The 27,741-nt window shown below is 41.9% G+C and overlaps 1 protein-coding gene across 1 annotated transcript; it reads right to left on the reverse strand.

Moving 5' to 3' along the window:
• Window positions 1-11,633: 11,633 nt before the first annotated feature.
• LOC142931457 (voltage-dependent calcium channel gamma-7 subunit-like) lies at window positions 11,634-27,271 on the reverse strand. Its single transcript, XM_076075374.1, has 5 exons — window positions 27,076-27,271; window positions 25,762-25,848; window positions 23,467-23,607; window positions 16,167-16,312; window positions 11,634-12,249 (listed from the first exon to the last, which is right to left on the reverse strand). Exons 1-5 carry the CDS (start codon window positions 27,269-27,271, stop codon window positions 11,710-11,712), a joined length of 1,110 nt encoding a protein of 369 aa, XP_075931489.1. The 3' UTR covers window positions 11,634-11,709.
• Window positions 27,272-27,741: the final 470 nt, after the last annotated feature.

Genomic DNA, 27,741 nt, shown 5'->3' on the forward strand with positions numbered 1-27,741 from the left:
CTAGATTTGAATAGTTTCAACCAAAAATGTTTAGGATGCACTGGAATCAGTTTTTCAAAGTTAAACAATATGGTCAAACAAAACTGAGAAACATCACCGCTGTTGGTCTCTCAGCTCATTAGTCAAAATCACAAAGTGGGAGTTGCAACAGAAAGGAGGGTGAGATGGGAGACCCTGCAGTCACTAACAGGAACTGTTCTCAGTGAACCGAAAATAATGAATCAAAGTTACCGCAGATATCAAAGCTTTTTTTTTATTGCAGCAAGTGAGCGAAGAGTCCATCCAGAGAAAACAGGACACACCAACGCTGGCTGAAACTCTTCAACACCTCCACCCCGACCAGAGAATAACAACACAAACATTTAATGTTGCCTTTCAGGATTTTTGGCTGGCAGAACCCATTAAACTGTCAAAGTGTCCTCGTGAAAGTGTGAAGCTTGCTCATGCAGCATTTAAGCATATCCTTTGTTTGGGAACCACAGACAGAGAGAAAGCATTGACGCATCATCTGTGATGTCACTCTCAGGTTTCTAAAGAGAAGCTCTGAGGATTGAATTTTGATTTCCTGCTCAGGGACGAGCCTGGAGGGAGCAAAACAGCACAGCGTCACAGGCTGAGACTTGTCAATTAAGCAAACACGCTCCCCAACATCCAAAGTGCATCTATGTAAGAGAAAAATGTTTGCCGTAATCAGAGGGATGCTTTGAATTCCACCTCGTTCCCAACAGCAAATTATGGCAAAACCTTTGGGTAACGGCAGCGTTCCACATCAGCCATTCCTCTCACAACAGTATTTATAGACCAATATAGGGGCATCCATCCACAGACAATTGACAACCTTGTCAAAGCTGATTCTGCCAAATCTCAAATGAGGCAGACTCACGATCACTGATCTTTTAAATGTTGCTGTCCAACCTAATATCATTTACATATCGCAGCATTTGCTCTGAGCTCTTAAGACTCTGCTGTTGAATTATGTGTTTTGAAGTTTACAGCAGTTTATGTCGAATAGGACATGCATATATCAAATAATTAATTACAGGAAAGCCTTGTTGCATAGCAAACTAATCAATCAAAAGAATGGAATAAACTGTGGAAAAATAAAAATAAAACGTTCAAGACTTTTTCAATACAGTGGTACCATCTGAGTTTTATTGGATAACCCATCTAGTTGTGATTAGAAGAACTGCAGCTGAACAGTTCAGTATTGCACTCAGCATTTGATTGCTGCTTTGAAAGCCCAGGAGGACCCCTGGGAAGGCCCGCAATCAGAGACAACAAACAAAAACAGGACCTCAGACATTATTTTGTGCTCAAGCCCCCTAAAATAAACCTGCTTTTCAGGTTGACTGTGGATTATTAGCAAGGTTCCTGCAGCACAACATGGAACAAACACATGCAGAAAAGGGTTTGCCGGCGGCGGCACGGATGCAGAAAGCAGAGGATGAAAGTTGAAGGACAAATCAGCCATGCTCTGCATCGTGAATTCAGCGACGGTATGAAACCTGCCGTGAATACAGAGCACCACCACAACATGGACGTAGTGGAGGATCATTATAGCAACATATGTGGTGAGCCACAATTATGAACTAAGACCAGAGAGAGATCAGAGGGACAATGGGACGACTAGTGTGTGGAAAAGTACCTTTGTTCACCCGTTACATGTAACAGCACAAAATGTCTAATTTTTCTAAAAAAAATTAGAAAAATGTTTAGAAATTTACAAAACTTTACAAACCCACGTTATGGGAACATTGTTCTCTCTGACTATGTGTGTGTGTGTTTTAGAATATATATTACCAAACTATATTAATAAATATTTTTTATATAAATATTTCAGTATTAAGTTTCACAGAGATTCCTGCAGGAATATTATGGACATATGTTTTGTTGTGCCTTGTGTTCCCCTAACATATAAAAGAGTAGATGGCACATCTTCCTTTTATTTGCATGTTAACATGATTTTTAAAGCGAAACGGATGATGAAGGAGAGATAAGCTAAACTGTTTTCATTTCCTTTTTATTCTTTTGAATGCACAACTCCAGCTGGAGCAAAGTGAAACTGGATAGACAGGAAGCAGGATGAGTTTGCCCTCTTCTGTAATATTCAATACTCAGTGAGAGCAATCTAAATGCAGACTGCCGGCTGGAGCCCACACTCTGCACATGATCCGACACGTACTGTAACACTGACGGCTCTCTAACAAAGGACAGAACAAACCAAACACTTCTGTCAAGTTGATGGTGCGATGGTCTCATTTGTTATACTTTGATTATTATAGATTTCCTTAATAAGAAGTAACTCACTGTATATTAAAGAGTCATGTACATGAAGGTCTGCGGTGATTCACGTATAGTGATCTATCGTCCTATAGCTCCATCTTCACAAACACAGTTTTGATATTGCATCCTTTAATTGATCACATATTTACTCTTTATCCCCTAAAGGCTGCCTTACATTGCAGGTCTTCAATTTTTTTCTGCGGTACTTTTTAAATAAACACAAACGCAAAGCGGTGGTTCCCACATGATTTCGTCAAGAGTACAATGTGTACATGATGTTCATGTGGTGCGCTCCTCTCCGGCTCTAAGCCTACGTTCACCGGTCCGACTGAAACGCTGTCATGTCGTTAATGCATGGATGGAGCGGCAGGATATCGGCGATACGTTTAAAGAAAATGTTTTAATCAGTTATAGGCTTACCTTTGCAAGAGCAACTTCTGCAGCCGATGCAGGTGGCGGCGTGGCGCGTGAGAGTAAGACAGGGAGAGTGAGAGAGGGAGAGGGAGAGGGAGGGAGAGTAAGTGAGGGAGAGTGAGAGGGAGGGAGAGAGATGAAGTGACTGGGAGGTGGGAGAAGAAGGATGTGTGGTTTATGTAATCACAGCAACAGAACAACTTGTGACATACTGGAGTTTTCTCTGAAATAAATGTCTGAAATGTCAGCACATGTTGTCCGTTACTGTATTCTCCAGTTGTCTCTGTACCTGTGAAGATGTGCTGCAGAGTGATGGAACAGCTGCTTTAGTATTTCTAGTTGAGGTGTGACAAATATTATTCTAATATCTTCAGACAACAGTCCTCCGACAAGTAAAAAAAACTGTTAACTTTAAGGGTTAAAGTTGTCTGATGAAAACACGGACAACTCCCAGACCGGATAACGCCATGATAGCAACCTGTCAATCACAGTAAGCCCCGCCCTAAAGCCTACTCTGCTTTATGGTCTGTTTGACTCTAAATGGACCATCATTCACTAAATGAGCATCATGCTGTATTGAAGAAGACTTGAAACTAGCAACACATTCTCACTCCCAACTCTGGTCAGTGGCAATAAGCTTCAAACTATAACCCTCAACCCTTTAGTTTTGGTCGTGTCAGGTACGACTGTGTCACTTTCCACTTGACTGATAATTGACTCACGTGACTAGTTGTCAGCATTAACCTTTAGTGACACATTGGACTCGAGCGGCGCCCTCCTGTTGGACCCGCTCTGTGTGCACGTTCTTGCTCTTACGTCAGTTTCTTGCGCCGCGTCGGTATCAGATGCCGATGGAGACGGACCAAACTTTGCGTTTGACGAATTTGAATGGATTTTTGGTTAGATGCCTGAAATAAAGTCTGTTGTTGACACAAGCTTAAGATTTTAATGTTTTGTTCTACGACTTAAAATACGTTAAAATATCCCTCTCATGGATTTAGAAGTTTTTACGTTTGTCTTAAAAAAGGAGACGTTGGCTAAATGACGACTCATCACGCGGAACACTATTCCGCCTTTTTCTGTGTGTGTGTGTGTGTGTGTGTGTGTGTGTGTGTGTTGGCACACAGTGTTTATAGACTAACGTTAGCTTTTCACTTCTCACAATTGCATTTACAATCCAGAAACTTGTGAAGACTGTCCTGCTGAGCAAATCATATAAGTAGCACAGACTTTTGTTCGCCATAGAGCCTATTGTCTGCGACGCTAGCTTCAGTGGTCATAAGTCCTCCCTGCTGCTCGTCCCTGGTGAGTGATTCCGGACGTTGTTGAACTGCTATGGAACTCTGCCATTAGAGGTTGCTATGGCAACAGCATGTTCAACTGAAACCAACTGCTGGTGGCAGAATTAAAAAGATGAAAGTAGAAGCAGTGGTACGTTCTGTCCATCACGTGTAAGAAGTAATGTAACAATGGACGTGTTGAGCAGGTTTAGGACAGTGGCTGATAGAAGACTTTTTCATATGTGCAATATGTAATAATATATATATTTTAAATATTGGATTGGATTTATTAGTCTCAACAAAAATAAAACTCGTAGAACTCGTTTCAGGATTGAAGATAACTTTTGAATGCCTTTCGTCACATGCATACTTTAGTGGTGCTCTCTCTCTCTCGGCGTTGCCTTCCAGTAAAGAGGACCGAGGCAGGAGAAGAAGAACAAAACAATGTGAGAGTCAAGGAGAACAGACAGGTAACAGAAGAGAGCCTTTACAGGTTTACTAAGGAACAGTGAGGGAGCTAAGCTGAGACGGATAGTCAATATGGACCAGAAGGCAGCCGGGGGGGAGAGGAGAGTTAAGATGCGTGTGTGTGTGTGTGTGTGTGTGTGTGTGTGTGTGTGTGTGTGTGTGTGTGTGTGTGTGTGTGTTGGGGTATACACGGGAGGGGAGCCAGAGTAATAAAGACAGACGGAGAGGAAATCAATGCCCAGGCCAGCAAGACAAACATTTAGAAATGAAGTGCAGTCACCCTCTGCAGTGACAGTAAAAGCCAGTCAGCCAGAACCTCCAGTGACATTGACAGTCCAGTCACACACAGCGGGCCGATTACACTCGACTGAGGAGGCTGTCCAGCCCGTTCTCATTCCCAGGGCGTCAAATACAGACGCTTTGTCACGTCACTCGGCGCCTGCTACCGGCGCTCAAAGAGCTCTTTAGCATCTGTATGAGACACGCCGGGCTCTCAAGTAACTACAATGTAGAGCCATCAGAGTCTTTTTTAGACGCTCAAAGAATATTCTCCAGGAGTGGGACGAGGTGGTATAAAGACTTAAAAAAAGGTCTTCATAGAAAGTGACGCCAAAGTTTCCTATAACCAAGAGTCAGTATGCAACTTTGGACTACAATGGTGGCTCAGAAGGGATCACTTTTACTGCTGTCTGCAACGGCTAGCACTGAAAAACCTCTCACTTATGTAGGTGTAAACAAATATTAATAGTAAACTGTTCCCAAGTATCCTCAGGTGAAAATGTGACTATTGTGTATAAGAGTAGAGATTTGTTTGCACAACTTGGAATTATTTCCCTCGTACTACATTCATTATTATATACGTGGGACCATCAGCATGAAATGTATTGACCGAGACATCATTCTACCCGTCACTTTAGGTAGGAAAGTATAACTCCAGTGATTTCAACTGCCATGTTCATACAAAAGGTCCATCTGATCCCTGATCGGTTCCATCACAGAATGATCAAATTTCCCCCTGGGGATGAATAAAGTATCTATCTATGATCAGTGTGGATGACAGAGCTGTCTCTGTGTGGGGGAGGGAGCAACGTGAGTGAGAGCTGTGAGGACAATTCAACTTAAATAATTCAACTTTAAAAAGGGAAGTTGAAGAACCAGGTCGATAAGCAGGAGTAGTGAAAAAAAATGCAAATATAACAAAAATATTACTGAAAGAAAGACCAAAAATTACAATGAAACCAAACTGAACTGAATTAAAAGAACAGCAAACAAAAGAAAGCTGCAGATTCACAGCAAGCTGCAACTCTTCTCCTCCCCGACTCCAATGAAGGTATTTTAACTTGTCAGCCTCAGCTAACTGGAATCTACCACCTGCCCAGGTAAGAACAGGGGGGGGGGGGGGGCGAAACAGAGCAGACATTCAAATCACACAGAATAATGAAATTACCATAAATACAAGGTTTCTAAGTTACTGCTGACATCACAATCTATCTATGGGAACTCTTTACATACTAATGAGCACAACATCTTTGTTAGGATGCCATTTACTGCAGAACTATCTTACCTGTCCTCCTACATCTTAACAGAGTCCACCCCCCCTCTGCTAACAGGACAGGATGAGACAAACCTGTTCACACTCTCCTTGATTGAGCCGCTGAGCAGCTGATCCACCAAAACATCCGGGCAGAACAAGAACCCGTCAAACAAACACTCCAAGCTTGAGTCATTTACACAATTTAATGTATCACATAAACTGAAATTAAGGATAAAGCAGACACAAAACCACTGCTGATGTCGGGGACGTATGAAATACTGTTTTAGGATAAAGTTTAGGACTTTTTAACTGCATTTAGGATAAATCTAATCATAGGATTAGGATTACATAACATACATGGGTACGGTAGGAATTTGACGTCAACAGCATGACTCATTTTGCGTCCTATTTATGTTTTATCTGTTTTACCCAGTAATCAAACCTTTGCTCCATTGATCTGCTGATCCAGTCACAGAGACTGAGGGGAAACGATAACTGCGTGATGGCAAGTTAGCTGGCAAGTGTCAAGTGAGAGCTATTTATATTACAACACATCCATGTTGCACAGGACATGTTGCCATGAGTCTACGATTTGCTTCTGCAATAGGAAGACAGGATTTTTCCTGTCTATGAAACTAACGTATGATATTCTTTCTGCAATGAGGCCCCAGATTCAACTAATGACCCCTGTGACCTGCTCCCTGCCTACTCAGCTGACCCTTACCGGCTCACTAAGATGACTAAAATTGTATAAACCGCCGTTTCTGTTAGGCCTAAGCTGCCTCGGTGTTCAAACCACTCTCAGCAACTTGTCCAAAATGGGACGGAGCAGCTGCTCAAATAAGGATCTGTCTCTACAAAATGCTCCGAACTCTCCCCTCTGATCGGAAGAGTCTGTTCCTGCCGCTGGAATGAAAGGTGCAGCTGTGAGGTCAGTGGTGCAGACAGCATGACATCGTTCTCACTCCCATGTTAACGTCAAGTTCGAGAGGAACTTTATAATTAGTGTCGTGCCACTTACGCAAAATCACAAAGGGGTTATAAGGTTCTCCAAAATGAAATTGGATAAGAGGACTCTTCTCTTTGCTCTTAGATCTCCATGGTGCACTCAAGCAGCTGTGACTTTTTTTGGGAGCCGATTATACTTTTTTTTCTCAGGAACATCTAGGTGTGAAAAAAACACGTCCGATTGACGTGTGTCTGTAAGAATTGGTGAACCTCGTACGTTAGGAAAAATGATTCTTCTGAGCTCAGCTTATCTGCAGCCTTGTGACGCCGCGTTGCGACGCTAGGTTGTAACGCTAACAGGCATTTTTTATTTGCAATATAAGCTGCCATCTCAACCTACTTTGCTCATTAAAGAACAGAAGTTAGCACTAAACCACTGAATTTAAATAATGTACAAACTGTTTTTCTGTGTGTTGAATGAAATAAATGTGATAAACAAATAGGAGGCTGGAACCAGGCAAGCTTTATTGGTTTTAAACTTAACAAAACACTGCTGGCAGATAAAAATCACAGTCCTGCTAATAGCACGTTCGCAGAAATGATAAAAACAAGGAAAGTTACATGAATTTTATGGTCGGTTTTGGACAGGTACTGAGTCAGTCAAATGTCATTGGACTCAAATATGGCCATGTAAACTTTAGTATGTTCAGTAATATTTACACCATAATCACAGTTTGAAGAAATGTCTGCATTGGATAAAGGAAGATAACATTTCAAAAAGCGGTTCACTGCATCAGAGCTCTACGTCTCTGCTGTGATGTCCTCGGAAATACTGTTGCTTCAGATTTATTTGCATCACAAAACTGAAAACAACTCCTCAGAAGTCAGCTACATAAATATATCTGTGGTGTGTATGTGTGTGTGTGAGTGTGTGTGTGTGTTGTGTGTGTGTGTGTGTGCTCACTACACAGCATGAATGCTCAGCTTTGGCAATTAAAATAAACATCTCAAAACTAAGCAAGAGCTGTCATACTTAGCTGCTAAATGATTTCCTATTTAGTTTCCACATATAGCAAATATTCATAAAAAGATGCTAACACCGCAGTTGATTTGCTACACTGTTGTCCTCTCAACAGTACCACAGGTTGTAAGCATAACACTTTCCCCTGTAGGTCTAAACATGGCTACAAACAATGCCCTATGATGGGCACCATCGTTAATATGCTACAAAAACAAGCAATCTTTAAGTTTGTTTTTAAGTCACTGCAACATGAGAACTTCAATGGGAGTCAATCTGAAAATCTTGTTCGTCATTTTGTCATTTTTTTGTGCGTAGATATGAAATAATATTATCCTATCATTATTATACACATGCAAAAGAATGTGGACACCCCTGACTGTTTTGATAAGATACGAGGTGCTATAGATGCTCAGAATCTCTACTTCCATGGAGCCTAAACTCAATCAGGGCCATGTGATTCAGGCAAAAACTCCAGAACAAGCGAGTGAGTGGACCATGAGTTTAAACTGTTCAGTACCATTCTACAGTTTAGTTTAGGGAAAGAATGCGTCCAGTCATACAAACTCCAGTCTCTGATGTCAAAGTCAAACATTTTGTATGCGTTCTAACAACCGCAACTTCCTGCCTAAATCTTTCTCCTGCACTATAAGACCCTGATCAGACAGAGTGCATTTAAGAAGCCTGGGGTCTTTCCTGCTCTGTGCTCCTCTCGTTTCTGCAGGAGCCGCTCTGAACTCCTCAAATTGAAGAAACTTCAACTTCGAGTGGCAAAAGGCCCAACGTCAGTAGCGTTTGTTTTCACATCGTCCAATCGGATGACTTGAGAGGCGGGCCTTTTGTGGTAACTGTTGTCGGATACCCAATAGGACTCTACCAACCCTTGTTACCATGACCTGAACAGAACACAGCAGGCCTGGAGGTGAGTTGTTTTCATTCATTTAAGCAGTTTTCTTGTATGAATCTTGTATGTGAGACTTCAGACGCTGAAGAGTGACCAAACTATTCTCAGCACCAGCACCACTCCCAGGTATTTCCAATCACATTTCTTACATTCATATTAATCTTTCCTCTCATCACCAGACAAAGGATCGGTCACCCCTGGAATTGTCTGGACCCAAAAGATATTTGTGAAAAGATGTAGAATCCTACTCCAGTTAATGGTAGCTGAGCTACCCGACATGAATAATAGATTCAACCAGGAGGTAAATTGGAATGCAAAGCCATCTGTCACAGTGCACTCAGGTTTTCAGTTGGCCTCCCATGTAAGCTCGTGTTCATCAAAGTGCCACGTCGTACTCCCACCTATTCACTACCTAAATCTTATATCTTCTTATGTAAAACCAGGAAGAGTTGGAATTCCATTTCGAATCTGTCAGTTCAGGAAGCACATCGTCATTCGAGTAAACACAAATAAACGGTCAGGGATAATGTCTGCATGACAAATGTGCATGAAAATACAACGTTCTCTTGACATTCTACCATCACGTGTGTTGTACTCAGTCACGTGCTGAGCAGTGTAGTCAACAGGTCAGTCGGATTTCAGCATATTATCTGAGCTGAATGGATTCAAATGGAGAGCAATCTGAACCTGGCTTTCTTATAATATTATTTACATACCTAAGAAATTCAATTCTCACTTCCATGGCAACAGCATCTCCAAGGCAGCCATTTTGATTGTGCCAGGGGTGATCAGCGTGGAAACAGACGGTCCCTGATCGGTCGATGCTAACGTTGCAGAAACCTCCTGAAGCTCCCACAGAAGCTCTCCAGCTGTGCCGCACGGGCACTTTAAAGAGTCTCTCAGTGAAGTCTTCTCTTTCATCCCACAAAATGTTGAACATTCATCCCCAAAGCTTCCCTCTCGAGATACAAACAGCTTAGAAAATTCAATCGCTAAAACACCTAAAACACGCTGTGATATTTACACCCCACGATCGGCACACAGGATTACATTTTTGAAATTGTTATGTTTCAGCACGAGAGGAAAGAGTTCCTATACAAGTGAAGTGTAGACCTCTAAGCATATACAATTTACCTCTGATTGTGTATATAGTAGTTGTAATTGTAGGTCATGGTACACGGGCAAAAGTTGTAAGCAATACTGATTATTAATAATACAGACATTCTTCATCATAGTGGCATGTTTATTTTCAAATGTATTTTGTGGTGGACATGGTCGGGAAGTAAAAGATGGTGTTACGTTCTTAATTTACCAAATTAATTCAACAATTGTACGTTACAATTAAAGTTGCTAACTAAGCTTGTTCCTACATCATTTTGAGTAGGGCTAAAATCTTTCTCTATAAAAGTCTTCAGCGCATAGGCATTTCATATATACCGTTTTTGGTACATGAATTACGTACATTGCTAAAATTAAATAAATACGTAATTATATACATTTGGACATATTCTATATATCAAAATTTTAACTGACGTGGCAACCCTGTCTCCTAAAAACTATGTTTCCATACAACAACACTGCATTCTAATATATATTTAAAAGGAAACATATTTTCCCAGGATTACAATCACAGTTTTAAACAAATGATTAATGCTGTGAATCAAATAAAAAACGAATTGGTTATGTGTAGGCAACAAAACCACTACTAGGTTTAGTAAAATATTATGGTTTGTCTTAGAATAAGTGTGTGTGTTTCATAACTGAGGCCATGTATGTAACATAAATAAGTTAACGTTAAAATAAGTTAAAGTTTTGTTTCTCACGGGACACGAACAGTGATCTCCTGGGTGAAAGTCCCATCGAGGACTTTGGTTAGATCTCTACTTGTGATACGATGAAAATAAACATTATTTGTTGGATACCATGCTGGTCGTGGGGGGCTGTTATCATTGGAGCAGTACACTGCTGTCATTCTGAAAACGGTTTTGGTGTTCGGTCGCTTCTACAAACTTGTAAGGTCAACTGAACCCCTATCACTGTAAACGGTCTCAACAACAATCCCTCACGAAGGCAATACCTGTTGCAGGGTTGTTTGATTGTACATTGTGCTACCTGTACACTAGTTTACTGCAGGTTTTTGCTGATTCCACCACCTGTACTCTTTCTCATAAACAAAAGTAAGAGCAGTCTACTTTAATTGATTTTTAGTGTTTTGTATGGGTTTCTCTCATGGTTTCAACTTTTTTTTAGAAAGTAATCAAAAGTATCGACACGTAATGAAGTTACCTTCCCAACCATGTCGATGTTTGATGTATGCAGGTATATTTAGTCCTTGTTTGATGAAAAGGATAACACATTTACAGCCAGATATACTGTCTCACTTTTTTCTTCTTTTTGTGAATGGACAGGGTTTGGATGTGATTCAGCTTCCTGTTTCCTGTGCTGCTTCACCCTGTTGCCTGTGTATCACGGCCTTGATGATGAATGTGCCCGTCAGAAACCCCACAAACGTCTTGTTGCTACTAATCATCGTATCCCTCAATCCTCCCATGTTCCCTCCCAGCGTGTTAAAAGTTTTGTTAAGTGTCTGTCTTCATCTCGGGCTCGGCATCAGCAGTGAGTCATCCCTCCGCCCACCTGCTTCTCCTCCCCCACTCCCCTCTTTTCCGTTCCTCCTCTCCTCTTTTTGATCTCCTTAAACCTCCCTCCTTCATCCACTCGGCTGCATCCCTCCTCCCACACACAACAGGATTTGTGTTTATGTGTGTGTGTTGTTGTCTTGTGGTGTGTAAGAGTCGTAACAGAGCCAATCTAATCCCCCCCAGTTGTGTTTTCCCTCCCCCTTCCATGCGTATGTATCCTAGCATGGCGAGGCGCTCATTCGCATGTGCGAGTGATATCGTGGAGGTAGCACGGCTGAGGGTGGCACCCCCATGGGCAGGGACTGGGGCGGGGGCCCGCTCGGGTGGGGGTGGGGCTGAGGGTGGCCGTGGGGCTGAGGGTGGCCGTGGGCATGGGACGCTCGGGGTAGGGTGGAGGTGGCAGCCATGTGGAGGGGGTGTGGGTACGAGGAGGAGGTAGAGGAGGAGGAGGCCTGCTGGAGCTGGTAGCTGGCCGCTGAGGAAGGCCCAGAGGAAGAGGGTGTTGCCTGGGAGCTGCTGCCCCCCTTCGGTTGTGCCTGCGAAGGAGGAGTCTGGTTGAGCTGGATGGAGATGTCGGAGGAGACGTCAGAGGCGCTGCGGCCCCGCTGTGGTGGAGGCCAGGAGTCTGGATGGAGGAACTGGCCGCTGTAGTCGCTGCATTCGGACATGCGGGGGCGGTAGAGGGCGGGATGAGGCCTGTACAGCTCCTCCTCAGCATAACGCTTCATGAAGAGGTAGACGGACATCACTCCTGCACCCTGGGACACATTACACAAAGAGACAATGGTACAATGGACATGTACAGTATGGGCTCTCACATGTACAAGTTATGTGGGGTTTCTATTTCAAGCAGTGTTTCTAGGGACCCACCTTTTAAAAATGACAAACCATTGCAAATTCACAACAGGCCTTATTGAATTTCTTCAAAAATGAATGTTCCTGACCATTTTACTGCCATTTCCTCGTCACCTTATATTATCTTGAAAAGGAAAACCAGCCACTTTCACAAATCTCAACTTTGTTTTATGAATGTGTTATTGAAAACACGTTATAGACATAAATGAGACCAAATAAATGTATTTAGAAGAAGTTAACAGGCTCTTATAATTTATCCTCTCATTAGTAAAACTCATCTTATTAGAGTCACTGTTATAAGAAGGTTACACTTATCAGAATAACATGAACATTCCTGCTCCCTCATGTGGCTCAAAGATGTACTGCAGATAGAAATGTTAAATTAAAGACTATGGAAGAAATTTAGCTGTGATTAAAAAAATATACGCATATTTGTATGAATACAGTTAATTTATTAGTATAATGTGTTTGACATACGGTTGACAAAAAAATCCCCTTTGATCTTTCCAAAGCCATAAAGAGTGATCAGAAATGTTGCCACAAAATGACATCCATGACAAACAGAAAAAAGGTAAATCAACAATAATGAAAAACCTGCATTATTTCAGTAAAAAACAACAAGTTGTAGCTCAGGAAGTCATAGATATTTATGAATCTACATGAGATAATTTGACAATGTATGTGATGGCTCAAACAATGAAAGAATGCTAAGAAGTTGTGAAGAGTATGAGAATAGACTCAGCGGCCCATGTGTGCAAGTGGTTACTGTGCAAATTGGAGACGATTGTAGTTTTTTGCAGACGTGAAACACGAGCAATTTGCTTGAATCAACGAGAAATTCTAATCTGTTGTTAACAACATACTAATTGTTGAGGAATTTTAAATTATAGTTCTGAAAAGAGATCATTGATATTCAACAATTGAGCCAAAGCAAATTACAAAACATGTATATCTCCGTTATGCTCTCATTTTGTTTTATATGTTGTTATCATGTTTATTTGTATATTGACACCATATTAAGGGGTAGTATGGGACCATAGGGACCATAACGTTATCTCTCTAAAATGTCGAAAACAATTACACATTTTTTCGAATCAAATATATAGATCGACCCCATTACCTACTAGATTTAATTTGTTACTAATTGGAAATTATATAAAACTCTGGTTATGCCGTTTGTATCGACAATCATGCAAATAAAGTGTATCTGATTGATAAATAAATACATCAAAAAGTAATAACAGTTACTGTTGGAGAACAGGAAGTGAGATGGAGGGAGAGAGGGCCCCCTGTCTATCCCTGTTGCAAAACTCTTTTATAAAACATCTGAATCAGCCTCCCTAAACTGCAACACTCTGCCATCAGGAGGGGAGGAAATTAAATAAATCCATAATGATTTTTGCAGAGAGTTGACAAAAAGGTTTGGCGCTCCGCCGTGGAATGAGCCATTATCAAAAACGTATTCATGTTTTCACCCGGGCATCCGCCGAGCATTCACAGCTCATACACTATTTATTCACAACATCGTCGCTACAACCGCCCGCAAACTTTAGATGCTGATGAATGTGTTTGTGAAAAATCCCGTGTTGCACAGCTTCAGTACAGATTAGAAAAAGAGGAGTGAAGAATCATAGAAAGGGAAGGAGATACGAGGAGACAAGAGAAGACAGAAAGGATAAAAAGGGAGAACAGGAAAGGAGGGATGGGACAAAGTGAAAGGAGGACAAAGAGGATGAAGGAACACAGGGGATAAGAGAAGGTAAACAATAATAGAGGATTAGGAAAGGGAGGATGACAGAAGTGAAGACAAAGGTAGAGGACAAAAGAAAAAGAAAAAGAGGAGAATTAAGCGAGGCTCAGAAGAAGCTAGGAGGCTAGGAGGAAGGAGAGAACATGATGTTAGACAAGAGAGGAGGAAACCAGAAAAGGAGACAAGAAAGAAGGAAATAAAAGATGGGGGAGATATGAGAATAAAAAAGAAGAAAGAAGAGAGGAGTAGGGAAGGAAGAGAAAAGATAAAGAAATGATGAAGTAAAAGAGGCAACTTTAAAGGCAAGGAAGACGAGCAAAGAGAGGGAAGGAGAGAAAGAAAGAGAGGAAAAGGGACAACACAGAAGAGAAGAGAAGAGAAGAGAAGAGAAGAGAAGAGGAAAATAAAAAGTGAAGAAGAAATGGAGGATAAGCAGGGAAGAATAAATATATTAGGAAGATGAGGAGGGGTGAAGAAAGCAGGATTTGACAAAGAAAAGATAAAAAGTGCGGAAAAGAGACCAGGTGATTAGAAAAGAAGAAAAAGAGAAACAAAAAATGTGAAGGACAAAAAAGGTAAAAATTTAGTGAGGAAATAAAGAACAGAAGAATGGATACAGATGTGAAAAGAGAAGAGAGTAAAATACGAGTAGACAGGAGATGAAATAGGAGAAGATGAAAAAGGGAAGAAGAGATGAAAACAGGATTTGAGAGAAAAAGAGAGAAGTGGAGAAATGCTACAAGATGAAGTCGGAGAGGAGAGCAGGGAACAGGAAACGAAAAAAAAGAGAGACAAAGAGGAGATACGATGAAAGGACAGAAGGCAAGAGGAGAGGAGAGGAGATAAGACAAGAAGAAAAGAGAAGGGAAGGGACAACAGAGGATTAGAGAAATGAACATAAAAGAAAACAAAGATACAAGATAAAAGTAGAGGGCAGAGAGAGGAGGAAGGAGAGAAGAGGAGAAAAAGAGCGGAGTGAGAAGAGGAGGATGAGGAATGAAGGATAGAGAAGAAGGAGTAGCAGCAGCGAGGAATATTCTGATGAAGATAAAGCTGTGCTGCGACGGAGCTGCTGCCCTCAAGTATTCAAGCTATTAACATTTATGAATATTGATGCAGGCAGGATGACGGGCTCCTACGCAGGCACTTTTTAAATGTGTGTGTGTGTGTGTGTGTGTGTGTGCGTGTGTGTTTAGCTGAATAAGTCTGTATTCAGCAAGCTACAAGCACTTTGTGTGACTACGTTGTACACATGCTTGAGTGTGTTTAGCTAAGCGGCGGTTGGTCGACATCCAAATCAGATTCCAAACAATCTGTCTGTGTGTTGTGTTTATTATATTATTTATTCTCAATTAAAGTGGCCATGATTATTTCCGTAATAGTTGTTTCACATAAAATTATTTAAAGATTCGTAACATAGATTGTTAGATTGTTCATTTTTGAAAGAACCAGACAAGGTCTTTGTCGTAAACAAACACTCACTGGGTGAAAGAATGGTTACATACAGTTCAACTTCAGACATGGAAGTCCCCTCTTTGAAAAGGTAAACATTACTCAAGAAAGCATGTTTGTTAATTTCTTTAAAAAATGATATTAATTTAAAAAGGCACATTTTCAGTAATAATCTGTTCAAAGAAATTAAAAGTACATTTTCTATTCTATTTTAGTTTTTTTCAAAATGACCAGAAACAGGTCCTCTTGGCTGTAGTTTCATGATAGTCCACTGTTGGTAATGTAGGAATGTATATGTGTGTGCATCTGTGCATATTATCTCTTTTGTCAGTTACATAGCGTTGGTAAATGTTAAGCATCAGTGCATATTAGTGCCACCGCTCAGTGTGTGTCTGTGTGTTTACTTGAATATATCTGCAGTGTGTGTGAGCGTGTACTTTGTCCACGTGCACATTCAGTGCGTTACAGGTGTTGTGTATGCAGGCTTTTCAGTCTGTGTTTGTGCATTTCCACACACTCATGTGTTTGTGTGCGTGCAGTAAACCCACAACTGTTTATGCATGACTACATCTGAGTGTGTGTGTGCGTGTGTTAGTGCGAGTGTTGTTCTTCGATTACCTCTTTCAGCAGGAAGGAGGAGGCAGCAAAGGCGAAGGACCAGCCGTAGCGGTAGTGGAAGAACTGCTCGGCCTCTCTGGGTCGGTTCATCACCTCGTCATTAATACTGGAAATATACAAGACCAGTCCAACCACCAGGCTGAGACCTGCAGAGGCACAAACACATACACATGAATTCTTACTGTCATTACTGCAAACACAGAGGGGTTTACGGGGATACGCTGCGCCTTCTTTTCTCCCATTTGAGTGTCAAATGGGAGAAATGCCTTCTAACAGCAGACAGTTTGACCACTGGAGAAGCCAGTTCAGCTGATCGAGGAGGAAGAGGTTGTGACATCCAATTATTTCCGTTGTTCCATCCTCACGAATGCTTTTCCAGCTCTAAGAAACTATGAATAACTAGGAAACCGGGAGGTGCAAGGCTAATGTTGCATTACCCTTGTTACCCTGTAATACTAATCCCATTTGAATGGGCCTTTAGTCTCTTTGTATTTGTGTGTGTGTGTGTGTGTGTGCTTGTGCGCGCTGTTTTGCTGGAATAGCTATAATGATAACGTGTCCTCGTTGTACTGTAAATAGGCTGAGAAAGCCTCAACAACAGGCTGTGCTGTGGTACACAGATAAACGAGGACAGTCATACACACACACACACACACACACTGAACCCTCATTAGGAGTGTGTCAGTGCTTCCTCCCCTGTCGAGTGACTAACCGCTGCAGCTGACCTCCAAAATTCCTCCAGCAGTGAAACTCTGACACACTAAACACAGCAAAGATGCTTCGCATTTAAAGCCACCTCACAGCTCTTTCCCCCTGAAAACATATCACTGATAGGTTAACATGCAACTCTACGTTGAACAGGAATTAAATAATCAAACACTAGCCAACATGGACTTTCATTTGAAAATATGTTAAGCCGGATTTAGGCTTTTGCGTCTGGCTCTCGCAGAGGCTCTGCGGCTCTGCAGAGCGGATGTGCTCCTCCTAAAGAATGTAGCTACATGTCGGAGCTGCAGAGATACAACATGTTAACACAACAGCAGTGAACGGTCAGCTCGTACTGCTTGTGTGCGGCTTTTAAAGGAATACTTTGAATTATATTTTGTTATCTGAGAGAAGCCAGGGTTGGGATGAAGTGATGCCGTCTGTTAAAACCAGAGAGAAGCCCAGCTGCTGCGTTCTGAACGTAGCGGGTTCTAGGAGCGTTTTTTAAACAGAAATGCTGTCGTTTATCTGGAAACAGATTAGAGAACCATCTGGGCCTGATTGGAAATACCTGTTCAACAGTGAGACTGTTTTGGAGTCGCAGCTGTGTGAAAGGGAATCAAACAAAGCAGGAGACGCATAAACCTCGAGGAGACATGCAGGAGTTTGGTTGGATGTAAGCGATGTAAACATGTCTTGTTTGTTGAGACGCGTCGGTGAAACCAGGCAGAGGATAGATGAACCAATGAGGCCACGCTTACATTTACATCCTGTGACATTTTAATATGGACTCACGTTTCTGTTTTACTGCTTCTTATGCAGACAGCATGACACGCTGGAAAACACTGAAGTGATTCAGCAGATTACTAAAAAAGCTTTCGGATTCCCTGGAACAAATGTATTTCCATTTAAGATTCTGCGAGTAACAAAGAAAGAAGAAGTAGGACAGCTCCCCGCCTCTCCACAAGAAACCAATATTTGGCGCAACATGAGAATTTGAATGCCTTTTGTCTTAAGTTTTAGACACTTCACTGTGCACTTTACATAATTATCTCCGCAGATGTTTTTTTGTTCGGTTTGTTGGTTTGTTTGTGTATTTAACAGCAGGATTGAGGAAAACAAACTACTGTCACAATTCTCCATCTTACGTGGTGGAAGGGTTACCTCGCACGGCAGCTGGATTCTCGCGATGTCACAAGATCATATCATGCCATATCACACATTATGTCAGGCTTCAAGTAATGCATTTGTTGTCTGGCAAACCAGAGCACGGACCAATCAGCGTCCTGTGAGGAGCTACTGGCCGCTGTGGGCGTGGCTTATGTGTTTGTGACGACACAGAGAGGCGACTACGTGTTCTAAACAACAACGGTTCTGACCATTTGACAGATTACCGGACAATGAAAGGAACGTTGATGGGCATGACAAGATAAAATAGTGATCTGCGCATCCTGTTTGCTTGACAGGTGATCTCAGGTGCAGTGCAGGAAGAGATCTGGAAACATGTGACTTTCTCTCATCTTATGTTTTATCGAAAATTGTGAAAAAAGGACAGAGACTTGAGACTGAATTGTAATTCTCTTTTTTGGCCATCAGATGGCAGCGTTGTGTCTTAATGCTCATCTCCGCTCTCTTGCTTGGACTCCACATGAGTGTGAACGTGCACACACACACACACACACACACACACACACACACACGCACACACACACACACACGCACACACATACATTCAGAGAGGGGAAAAAAGAGAGTTGCAGGAGAGAAGTAGCTGGAGGAGGGACAGACAGGAGAAATGGGAGGAAACAGCTGGTCCACAGCCACCATGTTGTAACCTGAGGGTGCGTTGTGACTGACGGGCAGTTCTCATGACAAAAACACAGACATGCTGACTGAGACAAACAAGTTTTTTGCTGCAAAATCATTCTGAAATATCACTGATTTCGGTGTTTTTCTGTGACTCCCCTCCCCTGTGACATAATTGCAGCGCTGCCTTTGGAAAAAGAAATCTCTTTTATGGTAAACAACAAGCATGGAATAGAAATCACTGTCATTTCACTGCTTCTGAGGTGAAAATGGCAACGATCGATTTCTGGGCTCAATTCCTTCTTTGTGCTGTGAACCATCACACAGAAATAACTGCTTCTGACAGAGACGTGTTTTCCGTTCCTCACAGAGGGTGCTCAGCAATTACAAGAACAAAATCAAATTACTTTTCTGATTCTGTTTTCGCACATAATCTTTTCTCCAAAACTGAGAATTATGTTTTCACGACTTTGTACGGTGCTGTTGCCGAAGCTGTTTTTATTTTATTAATATGTGTTTATTACCGTGTCATCTTGTAACTTTTGTCACAATAACATATTTTTTGTCATTTGATGCCAAAATGCTTTTGTGTATTTGCCTGCCCAGGGACGGCCAATGAAACTAGCTATTAGCTAACTGTGGGACAGTCAATGACTAGCCATTGCCCCTCTTAAATAAACAAATACAATCAAATAAATAAATAAGATATTTTAATATAAATACAATACAAATGTGAAAACGCATGCAATTTGAAATGTCCAAAAAACACATAGACCGTCTGTGTGTAAATTGATATTGAATTGTACAAATCTGAAAATCACATGTGAATTTACATTAAATTTAACAGATAATATAATTAATATTACACCAATATAATCTATAAATTAAAATGCATAACTTGAACATTTCTAAATTAGTTGACAAAGTGCTTTTTCAGGTTTTTTGGCTGTTTTACCGGCACACATACATTGACCTGATGTCTTTGAGTTTATCTCTGTATAAGCATACGTCAGTTTTTCTCCGTCTTGGCTCGGTGACATTCCCATGACATCATGGTTGTCACGTCTGTCCAGTCAGCAGTCCACCATGCTAAGCTAGCATCTGTGAGGTAAAGCTCACTCATGCAAAAAAGAAAAAAGGCTGAAACAGGAAGGTGATGTCATCCTGTCTGCTCAGAGAGAGAGAGAGAGAGAGAGAGAGAGAGAGAGAGACTAACAAGGTCCAAAATAATCCCAACAACCCCTTTCATCAGCTGAAACGCTTGACCCTGCAGTCGAGGTAGCCGACCAGAAACGTCACCCAGCTGTCCCGCAGCGACACGAGGACGTGATGTCCCCCCGTTAGCTCCAGTGACTCCCCTCCCCAACAGGACTCATGGTGCAAATGAAACAGAACGCGACGTGACAGAGAGGACTTTTGTGTTGTTAAATGTTAATCCTCAGTGAAACACGAAGATGGATTACAGGTGTAAGACTTTGCTCTGTGAGACAAAGTTTCCTTTGTCCCCTGTCATGTGATTCCAAACCTTTAGTAAACTGATGGAGCCCTGTGGGGGACCAGTTCTGAGAGTGATAGAGAATGTGATAGTCCACCTAAAATCTATCAAGCACTCACCCCCCTGTGGGCTCGAGAGGTGGCTGTGGTGAACTTGAATTCATGTAACACAGGGCCAGTTGGGAGTGAGAGTTGTTGGTCAGTCCAACAATTTGTTTTACCCTGAAGTTTCAGTAAGGTCCAACACTGATGTTACACACTAAGACCTCAATCACACTCCCACTTCATCCCAAAGGTGTTGAGGGTTGAGGTCAGGGCTCTGTGCATACAGTAGACTGTATCCCTGTGACGTAACCCAAAGGTTTCTGAAGAGCCATTATGAAGTGTCTCCGGCCGTCGCCATCTTGGCAGTGACGAGACAGCCTAAATCTAAAAATGGACAGAGTGGTGGAGCCGGGTGACGCAGCAGAGGAGACAGCAAGCAGCGAGCGATCTGTCACTCAAAGCAGCCACGCCCTCAATCTTGTCTGACCTAAAGCCTTATAATTTAAACGGGTGATTTATATAAAATTTCACCCCGGTACAGTTGTCATAAATAGTGGTATTAGCTACAGAGACGAAAACCCTATGATGTATCAGGCTGTACATCTGTTTATCGCTGCTTTAAAGCTGTGCATTTTACCATGAGGGTCTATGGGGATCGACTCGCTTTTCGAGCCGGTCTCAAGTGGCCATTTGAGGAACTGCAGCTGATGGCACTTTTGCGTTCACTTCTTAATTTCTCAGCATCGGAGGTTCGTTATTCCACACCAACCTGGGAGGAGCATTTCTTTACGGAGCTGGCTCTACGTAAGGGGGCATGTTGAAACAGGAACGGGTCTACCTTCAGACCCTCCATTGGAGCCAACGAACCAACCAAAAGACATGAAAGGCATGACAGGAGTGTCAACGCACAAATGGCCTTACTATGTAAGTAGATTTAATTTAATACACTGGAAGATGAGTCTGTCTTTTTTTATTTGGACTACCATGTGGGTCCACAAAAGTAATTAGTGTGATCAAACATTTCATCCGGTAACTTTCCACTCAGCACTTAAAGGCGCTCAGCTACGTGACTGGAATGGAGATTGACTGCACTGAAGGTTGGTGTCCGCAGTGAGATAATGTGACATGTATGGTTCAGACCACAAAGGTGTCGTCCCGAAGAAGACCAAACCTTCCTCATTACCAACTTTCTGATTGAAATGTCAAACTACAACAAAGTCTCCTTCCAGACTGCTTAAAGTTTGAAACCAGTAAAGTTTTTTACCAAAAGCCTGCAGTGAAACATCAAATCACTGCTGCCCTGCAGCTTCCTCGGCAGAGAGCAATTATGTGGAATTAAATCCCGTTCACTGTTGAGCCAGCAGCAAGAACAAGGTAAGGTCTGACAAGCTGTCAGCTGGGAAAAGGAAACCAGAGCTGCAGAGTGAGTCTTCCATCTTCTTATTATCATTAACCTTGAAGAATGTTGACTTTTAACAAGCTTGCTTCTCTTCTTCTGCTCTGCTGCTTTTACTCTTCTTATTTAAGCAGACAGGTGAAGGAGGAGTTTGACACTTTCACACAGGTCTTATACAATACCTCGGCCTTTTAGCCGGTTTCTACCGTCCTGATGAACCAGAGCTCCTGTGGCTTTCTCAAAGCTCCTGCAGCAATAGCTGTCTCCTGCAAAATATATCCAAACTTCAATTTGATTGATGTTTTGGAGAAAACATATTGCTTTTAAATCAAGAAAGGATGGTTAATAGTAAATAGACCTGCATTCATACATTCACACACACGTTCATACACTGATGGCCGAAGCTGCCATACAAGGTGCACCAACCTGCGGTCAGGATCTAATCTAAATGCTCATTTACACACACAGGCAGAGCCTTCGGGAGCAGCTTGGGGTTCAGTATCTTTACACTGATGCGGAGTGCAAAATGCCCGTCCGGAAGAGCCAGGGATCGAGCCGCCTGTTCTTCTGATTAGTGGACGACCCGCTCTACCTCCTCAACTTCAATTGAATGTCTTGCTTCAGTAAACGTTGTGAACATGAGTTTATGTTCTCAATCTCTAGTTTCAAGTCTTCTTCAATACAGCATGATGTTCATTTAGTAAATTATGGTCGATTTAGAGTCAGATAGACCATAAAGCAGATTATGCTTTAGGGTGGGGCTACACGGTGATTGACAGGTGGCTACCATGGCATTGTCCGGTCTAAGAGTGGTCCCTGTCTTCCACTTAAAAAAACAAGATGGCGACTGCCAAAATGCTGAACTCTTCTTCCATACAGTCTATGCTTCTAACGCTTTCTTATTTCATCTACAGTCACTGCCTGGTCAGTGTTCATACGATACAACTTGTTCTTTGCACTTTGCACCAATTAAATCACATTTCATTTTATTACAGTAGGATTAGCTACTGTAGCTGTTTGACTCTTTGCAAGGTGCTGCGAAATCTTTGCACACAGTGTATAATGTGGAAATATAACATGTGCAGCACTGATGTTTGTACCTGAACAAATACATGTTCATTGTTCTTCAAGGACAAAAGCTGAGGTGCTTCAAACTGGTTGTTTGAGTTGCTGCAGAATGTAAAAGAAAAAACAAGGAAACAAACATGTTGGGGACAGGGCGGTCAAAAAGTATTTCCAGAAACCAAAACCTCAGCTTTCCTTAAATCTGATACAACGCTATTCCTAAAGCCTTATTATCTGTAAGTCTTCATCATCATCATCATCGTGCCAAAGCCTGAAATCTAAAGCAAGGCAAGAGAGCAGCCGAGGAGAGTTCACGGTCGGGTTTAGTCACTTGATCGTAAACCTTTCAGAACGGCCCAAAACATATTCCTCACAGGCGGTGCATCGGTCCCATTAGTTGGATGGAGTTTATTTGGTTTTACTTTTGGCATAACTTCACTGAGCAAGTCGTATTCCTAGAAACTGTGTTTGTTCTCCGGAGAGCTTCCACCCTCAGATTCTCCGACTGCTGTGTACTGAGGTTTGTCTCCCGGGCTGCTTTTTCAGTCGCTGCAACACACAGCGCAATAATTGGAAAATACGGAAACAAATCTTGACAAGAAAGGCCTGGAGTTGCTATTTGTTCTTCAAGAAAATAAAATGTATTCGAGTTTTTGATTGTTTGCAAACCTTGTTTTTTGTGCAACAAAACAAGTTCTGTATGAGCTGAGAACAATTCCACTGCAGGAAGAAGACTCGCCGTGCGGGGGCGGAGGTCTCTTATGATTTCAGACTCTGTGCGCACGGTACCTGACAGTATGAAGAATATTCCGGAGACGAAGGCGAGGATGGTGCGCTGCGGCCGGATGTGTCCGATGTTGCTGATGATGAAGGCGGTGAAGACGAAGAGCAGGGAGACCATTGGGAAGGGAGTGGCAGTTCGGACCATTTCTGGAGGACAGGGAGGAATGCGGGAGAGGGTAAGAGAAGGACATGGACATGATTAAAGAACAAGACCAAGGGGAATGACTTCAGAAAGGAGTGGCACGATGCTGGTGCCAAAATCCGATTCAACCGCAATATTTTCCTCCTTCAGTCAACTTTGTTCATTTAAGTCTAAAATGCAGCAAACATAAAAACTATGATATTACATTTGCCTGATTTAGTGACCAACACATCTTCTCAAATACAAATGCTTGATCAGTGGCTCTACGCCTCAAACGTTTATGCTCTAAGTTCCCCTCTAGCTTCACTTTGGACGAGTGGATGTTTTTTTTTTTATTTTAATTTTTTTTTAAAGGCATCAAGATGGCTAATTTGTGTATTTCCAATGTTTCTAGGTTTAAAATGATTTGCCTTCATCAATGATCAAAACCACTAGTATGTACAGAACAGGAACTCATCGCTCACAGCTGCTAAGATCATTAGCTGGTAAGTCCAACATTGGACATTTCAACCTTTTTAATTTCTAAGTACGTTTGATTGGTTGGGCAGTAAATCAAGCAACACAACATTGATCATATCATCAAATTTGTTAGCAAATAGCTGCCTGTTCTCACATCCAGCATAGTGGAGCATTTATAGAACTATTCCTAATCACTAATATCTCATTTCTAACGATGAATTTAAGTCCAATATTAACTTTTCTTGCAGCTTTCTTTTGGTGTCCACCAACTACTAAATGTTTTTTTTCTCAAACAACGTTGACGAGAGGCCAAACCAAAACAAGGAGCTGAAAGACCCTAAAACGCTCCGTAGAACTAAAGGGTCTCGTAATAATTCTCTCTTGATCAATTGCTAATATGAAAATATTCATCAGTGCAGCTATAAAGACACATTAGCTGCAAACATGTTTGTTTGTACTTCACATTGTGATGCATAACATAAAAGAATATTTAGTAGTACATTTTAATTCTTGCCATGAACCTACAAAGACATTACAGCATGTTTTGTGTTGCAAGAATAATTTGGATAATTATTTGCTTATCAAATCATAACAATGACATGAAAATGATAGAAAATCTATAGTTATAATAACAAAATAATCTCTTTTCTGGTGACGGGATTGTCTTTTTTTTGACAATATGTTCCAAAATACTCACATATGTATAGATGTCCACTGCAGCCTTCTAACCTTAGGTCTACCGCAGCTCACTCGGGGTTATATTGAGCAAGGCAGCGCATGATTTATTCAACAACTTCTCCCACAGTGCTACTACAGTGTTATGACTTGTTATGACTATGAGGACATTTATCTAGCATTAAACGGACCAAATGTCTTCCCCCTGGTGTCTCCAACAACACTGTGTGCTTCACTTCAAAGAGACAGAGACTGCGGCCAGTTCACAGTGTCAACATCTTAAATCATTAAAACAGCTCAGAGACAAAACTGCTCCGTGGGGAACTTCAGCGAGCTCTCGACATTCATTTACTCTTTGACCAAAAAAAGTGAAATATATTCAGTGTACACTGGGTTCTTCAAAATCAAATGGTGCTGCACAGGTTCTTTGGCAGCGTCAGGACTATAGGTAACCTTTTGAAAGTAAAAAGAAGCTTAAATCAAACAGATTGTGTGTGTGGTACCGTCAGAAATGTTCGGAAATGCGCATAACAGAATGCTACAGTTTCTGTATTCACTGGTATCTTCAGTGTTTTTACATATTGATGACCTGAGAAAACCAGGTATCAGAAATGTCAACTTATCATGAAACTTTGGACGCAGCATTTGGAGATTTGTTTTCACTGCAGCAACTCTATATATACGTTAACTTTACCTCACACATTAAGTTTCCTGACAGATAATCCACAAGGTGTAGTTTCCTTCGTTCTGTCTCATTATCTTATTTAATTAAGAACTAAAGATAAAAACGGTGTTAAAGGGTAGTTGATGCATGCACATGTCTCCTATGACCTTTAGTTTGTGTACTTGGTAGTGTTGTAATATTTTAACTTTTTATTTAACGTTACACTATTGGAGCATCTTAGATGGACCTACTTTGATAACGTTTTCAACAAACTGCATTTTTGTTTTGTTTCTCTAAGCGCAATTTTTCATTTTAATTGGATTTGATCTATCCCTCATGTGTATGTGTGGACGTGACTCACTGAGTATGTTGGCTGTGTTTTCTGTCGTGATCTCTATCTCTGGCTCGGTGAAATACTCCGACGCCACGCATCTGCCCTTCTCTGGTCCTGAAACAGAGAGAGAGGAAACAGGGAACGGATTGAGAAAGAAAGAATACAGACAGGAAAGCAGAGAGATGAGTGGGAGGGTTAGGGTCTTCTTTGGGTCACGAACAATATGGGAATATTTGTGTATGGAAATAAAACCAGAATAAACAAAACAAACCAAAAACAGAAGTTAAAAAAAAACACAGAGAAAGGGCAGACGGGGCTGAGTGTAGGCAGAGACAAACAAAAACAGATTTTGAAAGGGCGAATAGGAAAGAGGTGAGAGAGGATAGAGAGACCCCAAAAGAGATTATGAAGAGGGAGAAACAGGGAGGCAGAGAATGGAACCGAGAGGAAAAGGTGAATTAGAGGAAGAGACGGATGGAGGTCAGGAGGTTTCAGGAGAAAACAAGGTTTGAGCTGAGAGAGAGAAGAGCTGAATACAGACACAACAATTAACCTCAAACTGTAGGCAGAGAGAGAGAGGACACACACACACGCACACACACACACACACACACACACGGCCGTTCCAAATGCCACCAGCGTTTTCCTCCTCTGACCTTTTGTACCAGGCGTCAGACAACAGGGAAACACAAACATGGCCGCCTCCCCAGAGCAACACCGTCGTGACCCGAAACACAGAGACAGCTACTGCAATAAGGAGAGTTATTTGTATCTGTGGTGTCCACCCTGCTGCCGTGTGTGTCTGCGTGTGTGTTTAACAGCATGAATATACACTTTCCTTTTCTGTTTTTCTTGAGGTCAAATTCGACCAGAGGTGACACACTAATTTGTTGACTCGCTATTCTCGTTTGTATTCCTTGAGAGAACCCTGATCTTAGCTGGCTAATGCTACGCTATGATTGGCCAGTCTGCCTTCAAGGAGGCGGCTTAATGAATTTTAAGTGTGTACTGTTGAAAATCAGTGGTGTGATATGACCCACTGAGTCTTCCTGCACTACGTGGTCTGATTGGTTCCTGTCAAACTCTGGTGCAGTATTAGTCCAGTCAGAACTCATCCTGTACTCTCACACTAATATAATTCATGTCACCCGCCCATCCTCTGGTCGACAATTTACCCACACACGTTTGACAGGTTTTCCTCTTTGAAATTCAAAAGAACAGAACAAAATAAACTATAAATTGTTTCTGCAACTACAACAAGTAATGGCATTAAATCAGCATCAGTACCTTACAGATCAAACCAACATAATCAGCAGTTAGTGACATGACATTGTTACCAACCGGCCACGAAGCAGACCCTCCAGAGGCCGGAGTGCAGCGCCATCTTGACCTCGGTGGTCTGGTTCTGCTGCAGGACGATTCCCTCCTCCATCAGCAGCCAGTAGTCTGTTGACACGGCGACGCCCACCAACAGCAAACCACAGGCCCCGAAAACCGACGAGAGCAGCGTCAGAGCCCTCGTGCTGAACGAACTCATCTGTGGAGACAAAGCGTCCGGTGGTGCTGATCAGACGATGGCTCAGCCTGCATGTATTCATACATGTGTATGATTTAAATGGAACAAACATAGTGAGCAGCTGGAGAGGAGGAAAGTGTTCAGTTCATTTATCCAAGGGTAAGAGAGGTGAATGAAAAACATGTCAAGATGTCAGAAAGAAGAGGTGAGGAGAGGACAAAGATATGCACAAGCAGATCAGGGAGGTACGAAAACAATGAGTGAGGAGCCTCTGATTTTTATCTTTCTTGACTTTCATTGACTCCGGCTGTTAAATATGTATGTGATATCGGACAGGAGACGAGATGAAAGACGAAAGTGAAGGAGAGGAGTTCCACCGAGAGGAGGAGAGGAGAACAACCTTGGACGAACTGAGCCGTTGCAAAGCATTGAACAGCTCGTCAGACCAGTCCTGAGAATTCAAGATGATTTTCTTAACATGTCAAGGGACC

The sequence above is a fragment of the Anarhichas minor genome, unplaced genomic scaffold, assembly GCF_050575085.1.
Source record: "Anarhichas minor isolate MPS153535 unplaced genomic scaffold, ASM5057508v1 ptg000051l, whole genome shotgun sequence".
NCBI lineage: Eukaryota > Metazoa > Chordata > Actinopteri > Perciformes > Anarhichadidae > Anarhichas > Anarhichas minor.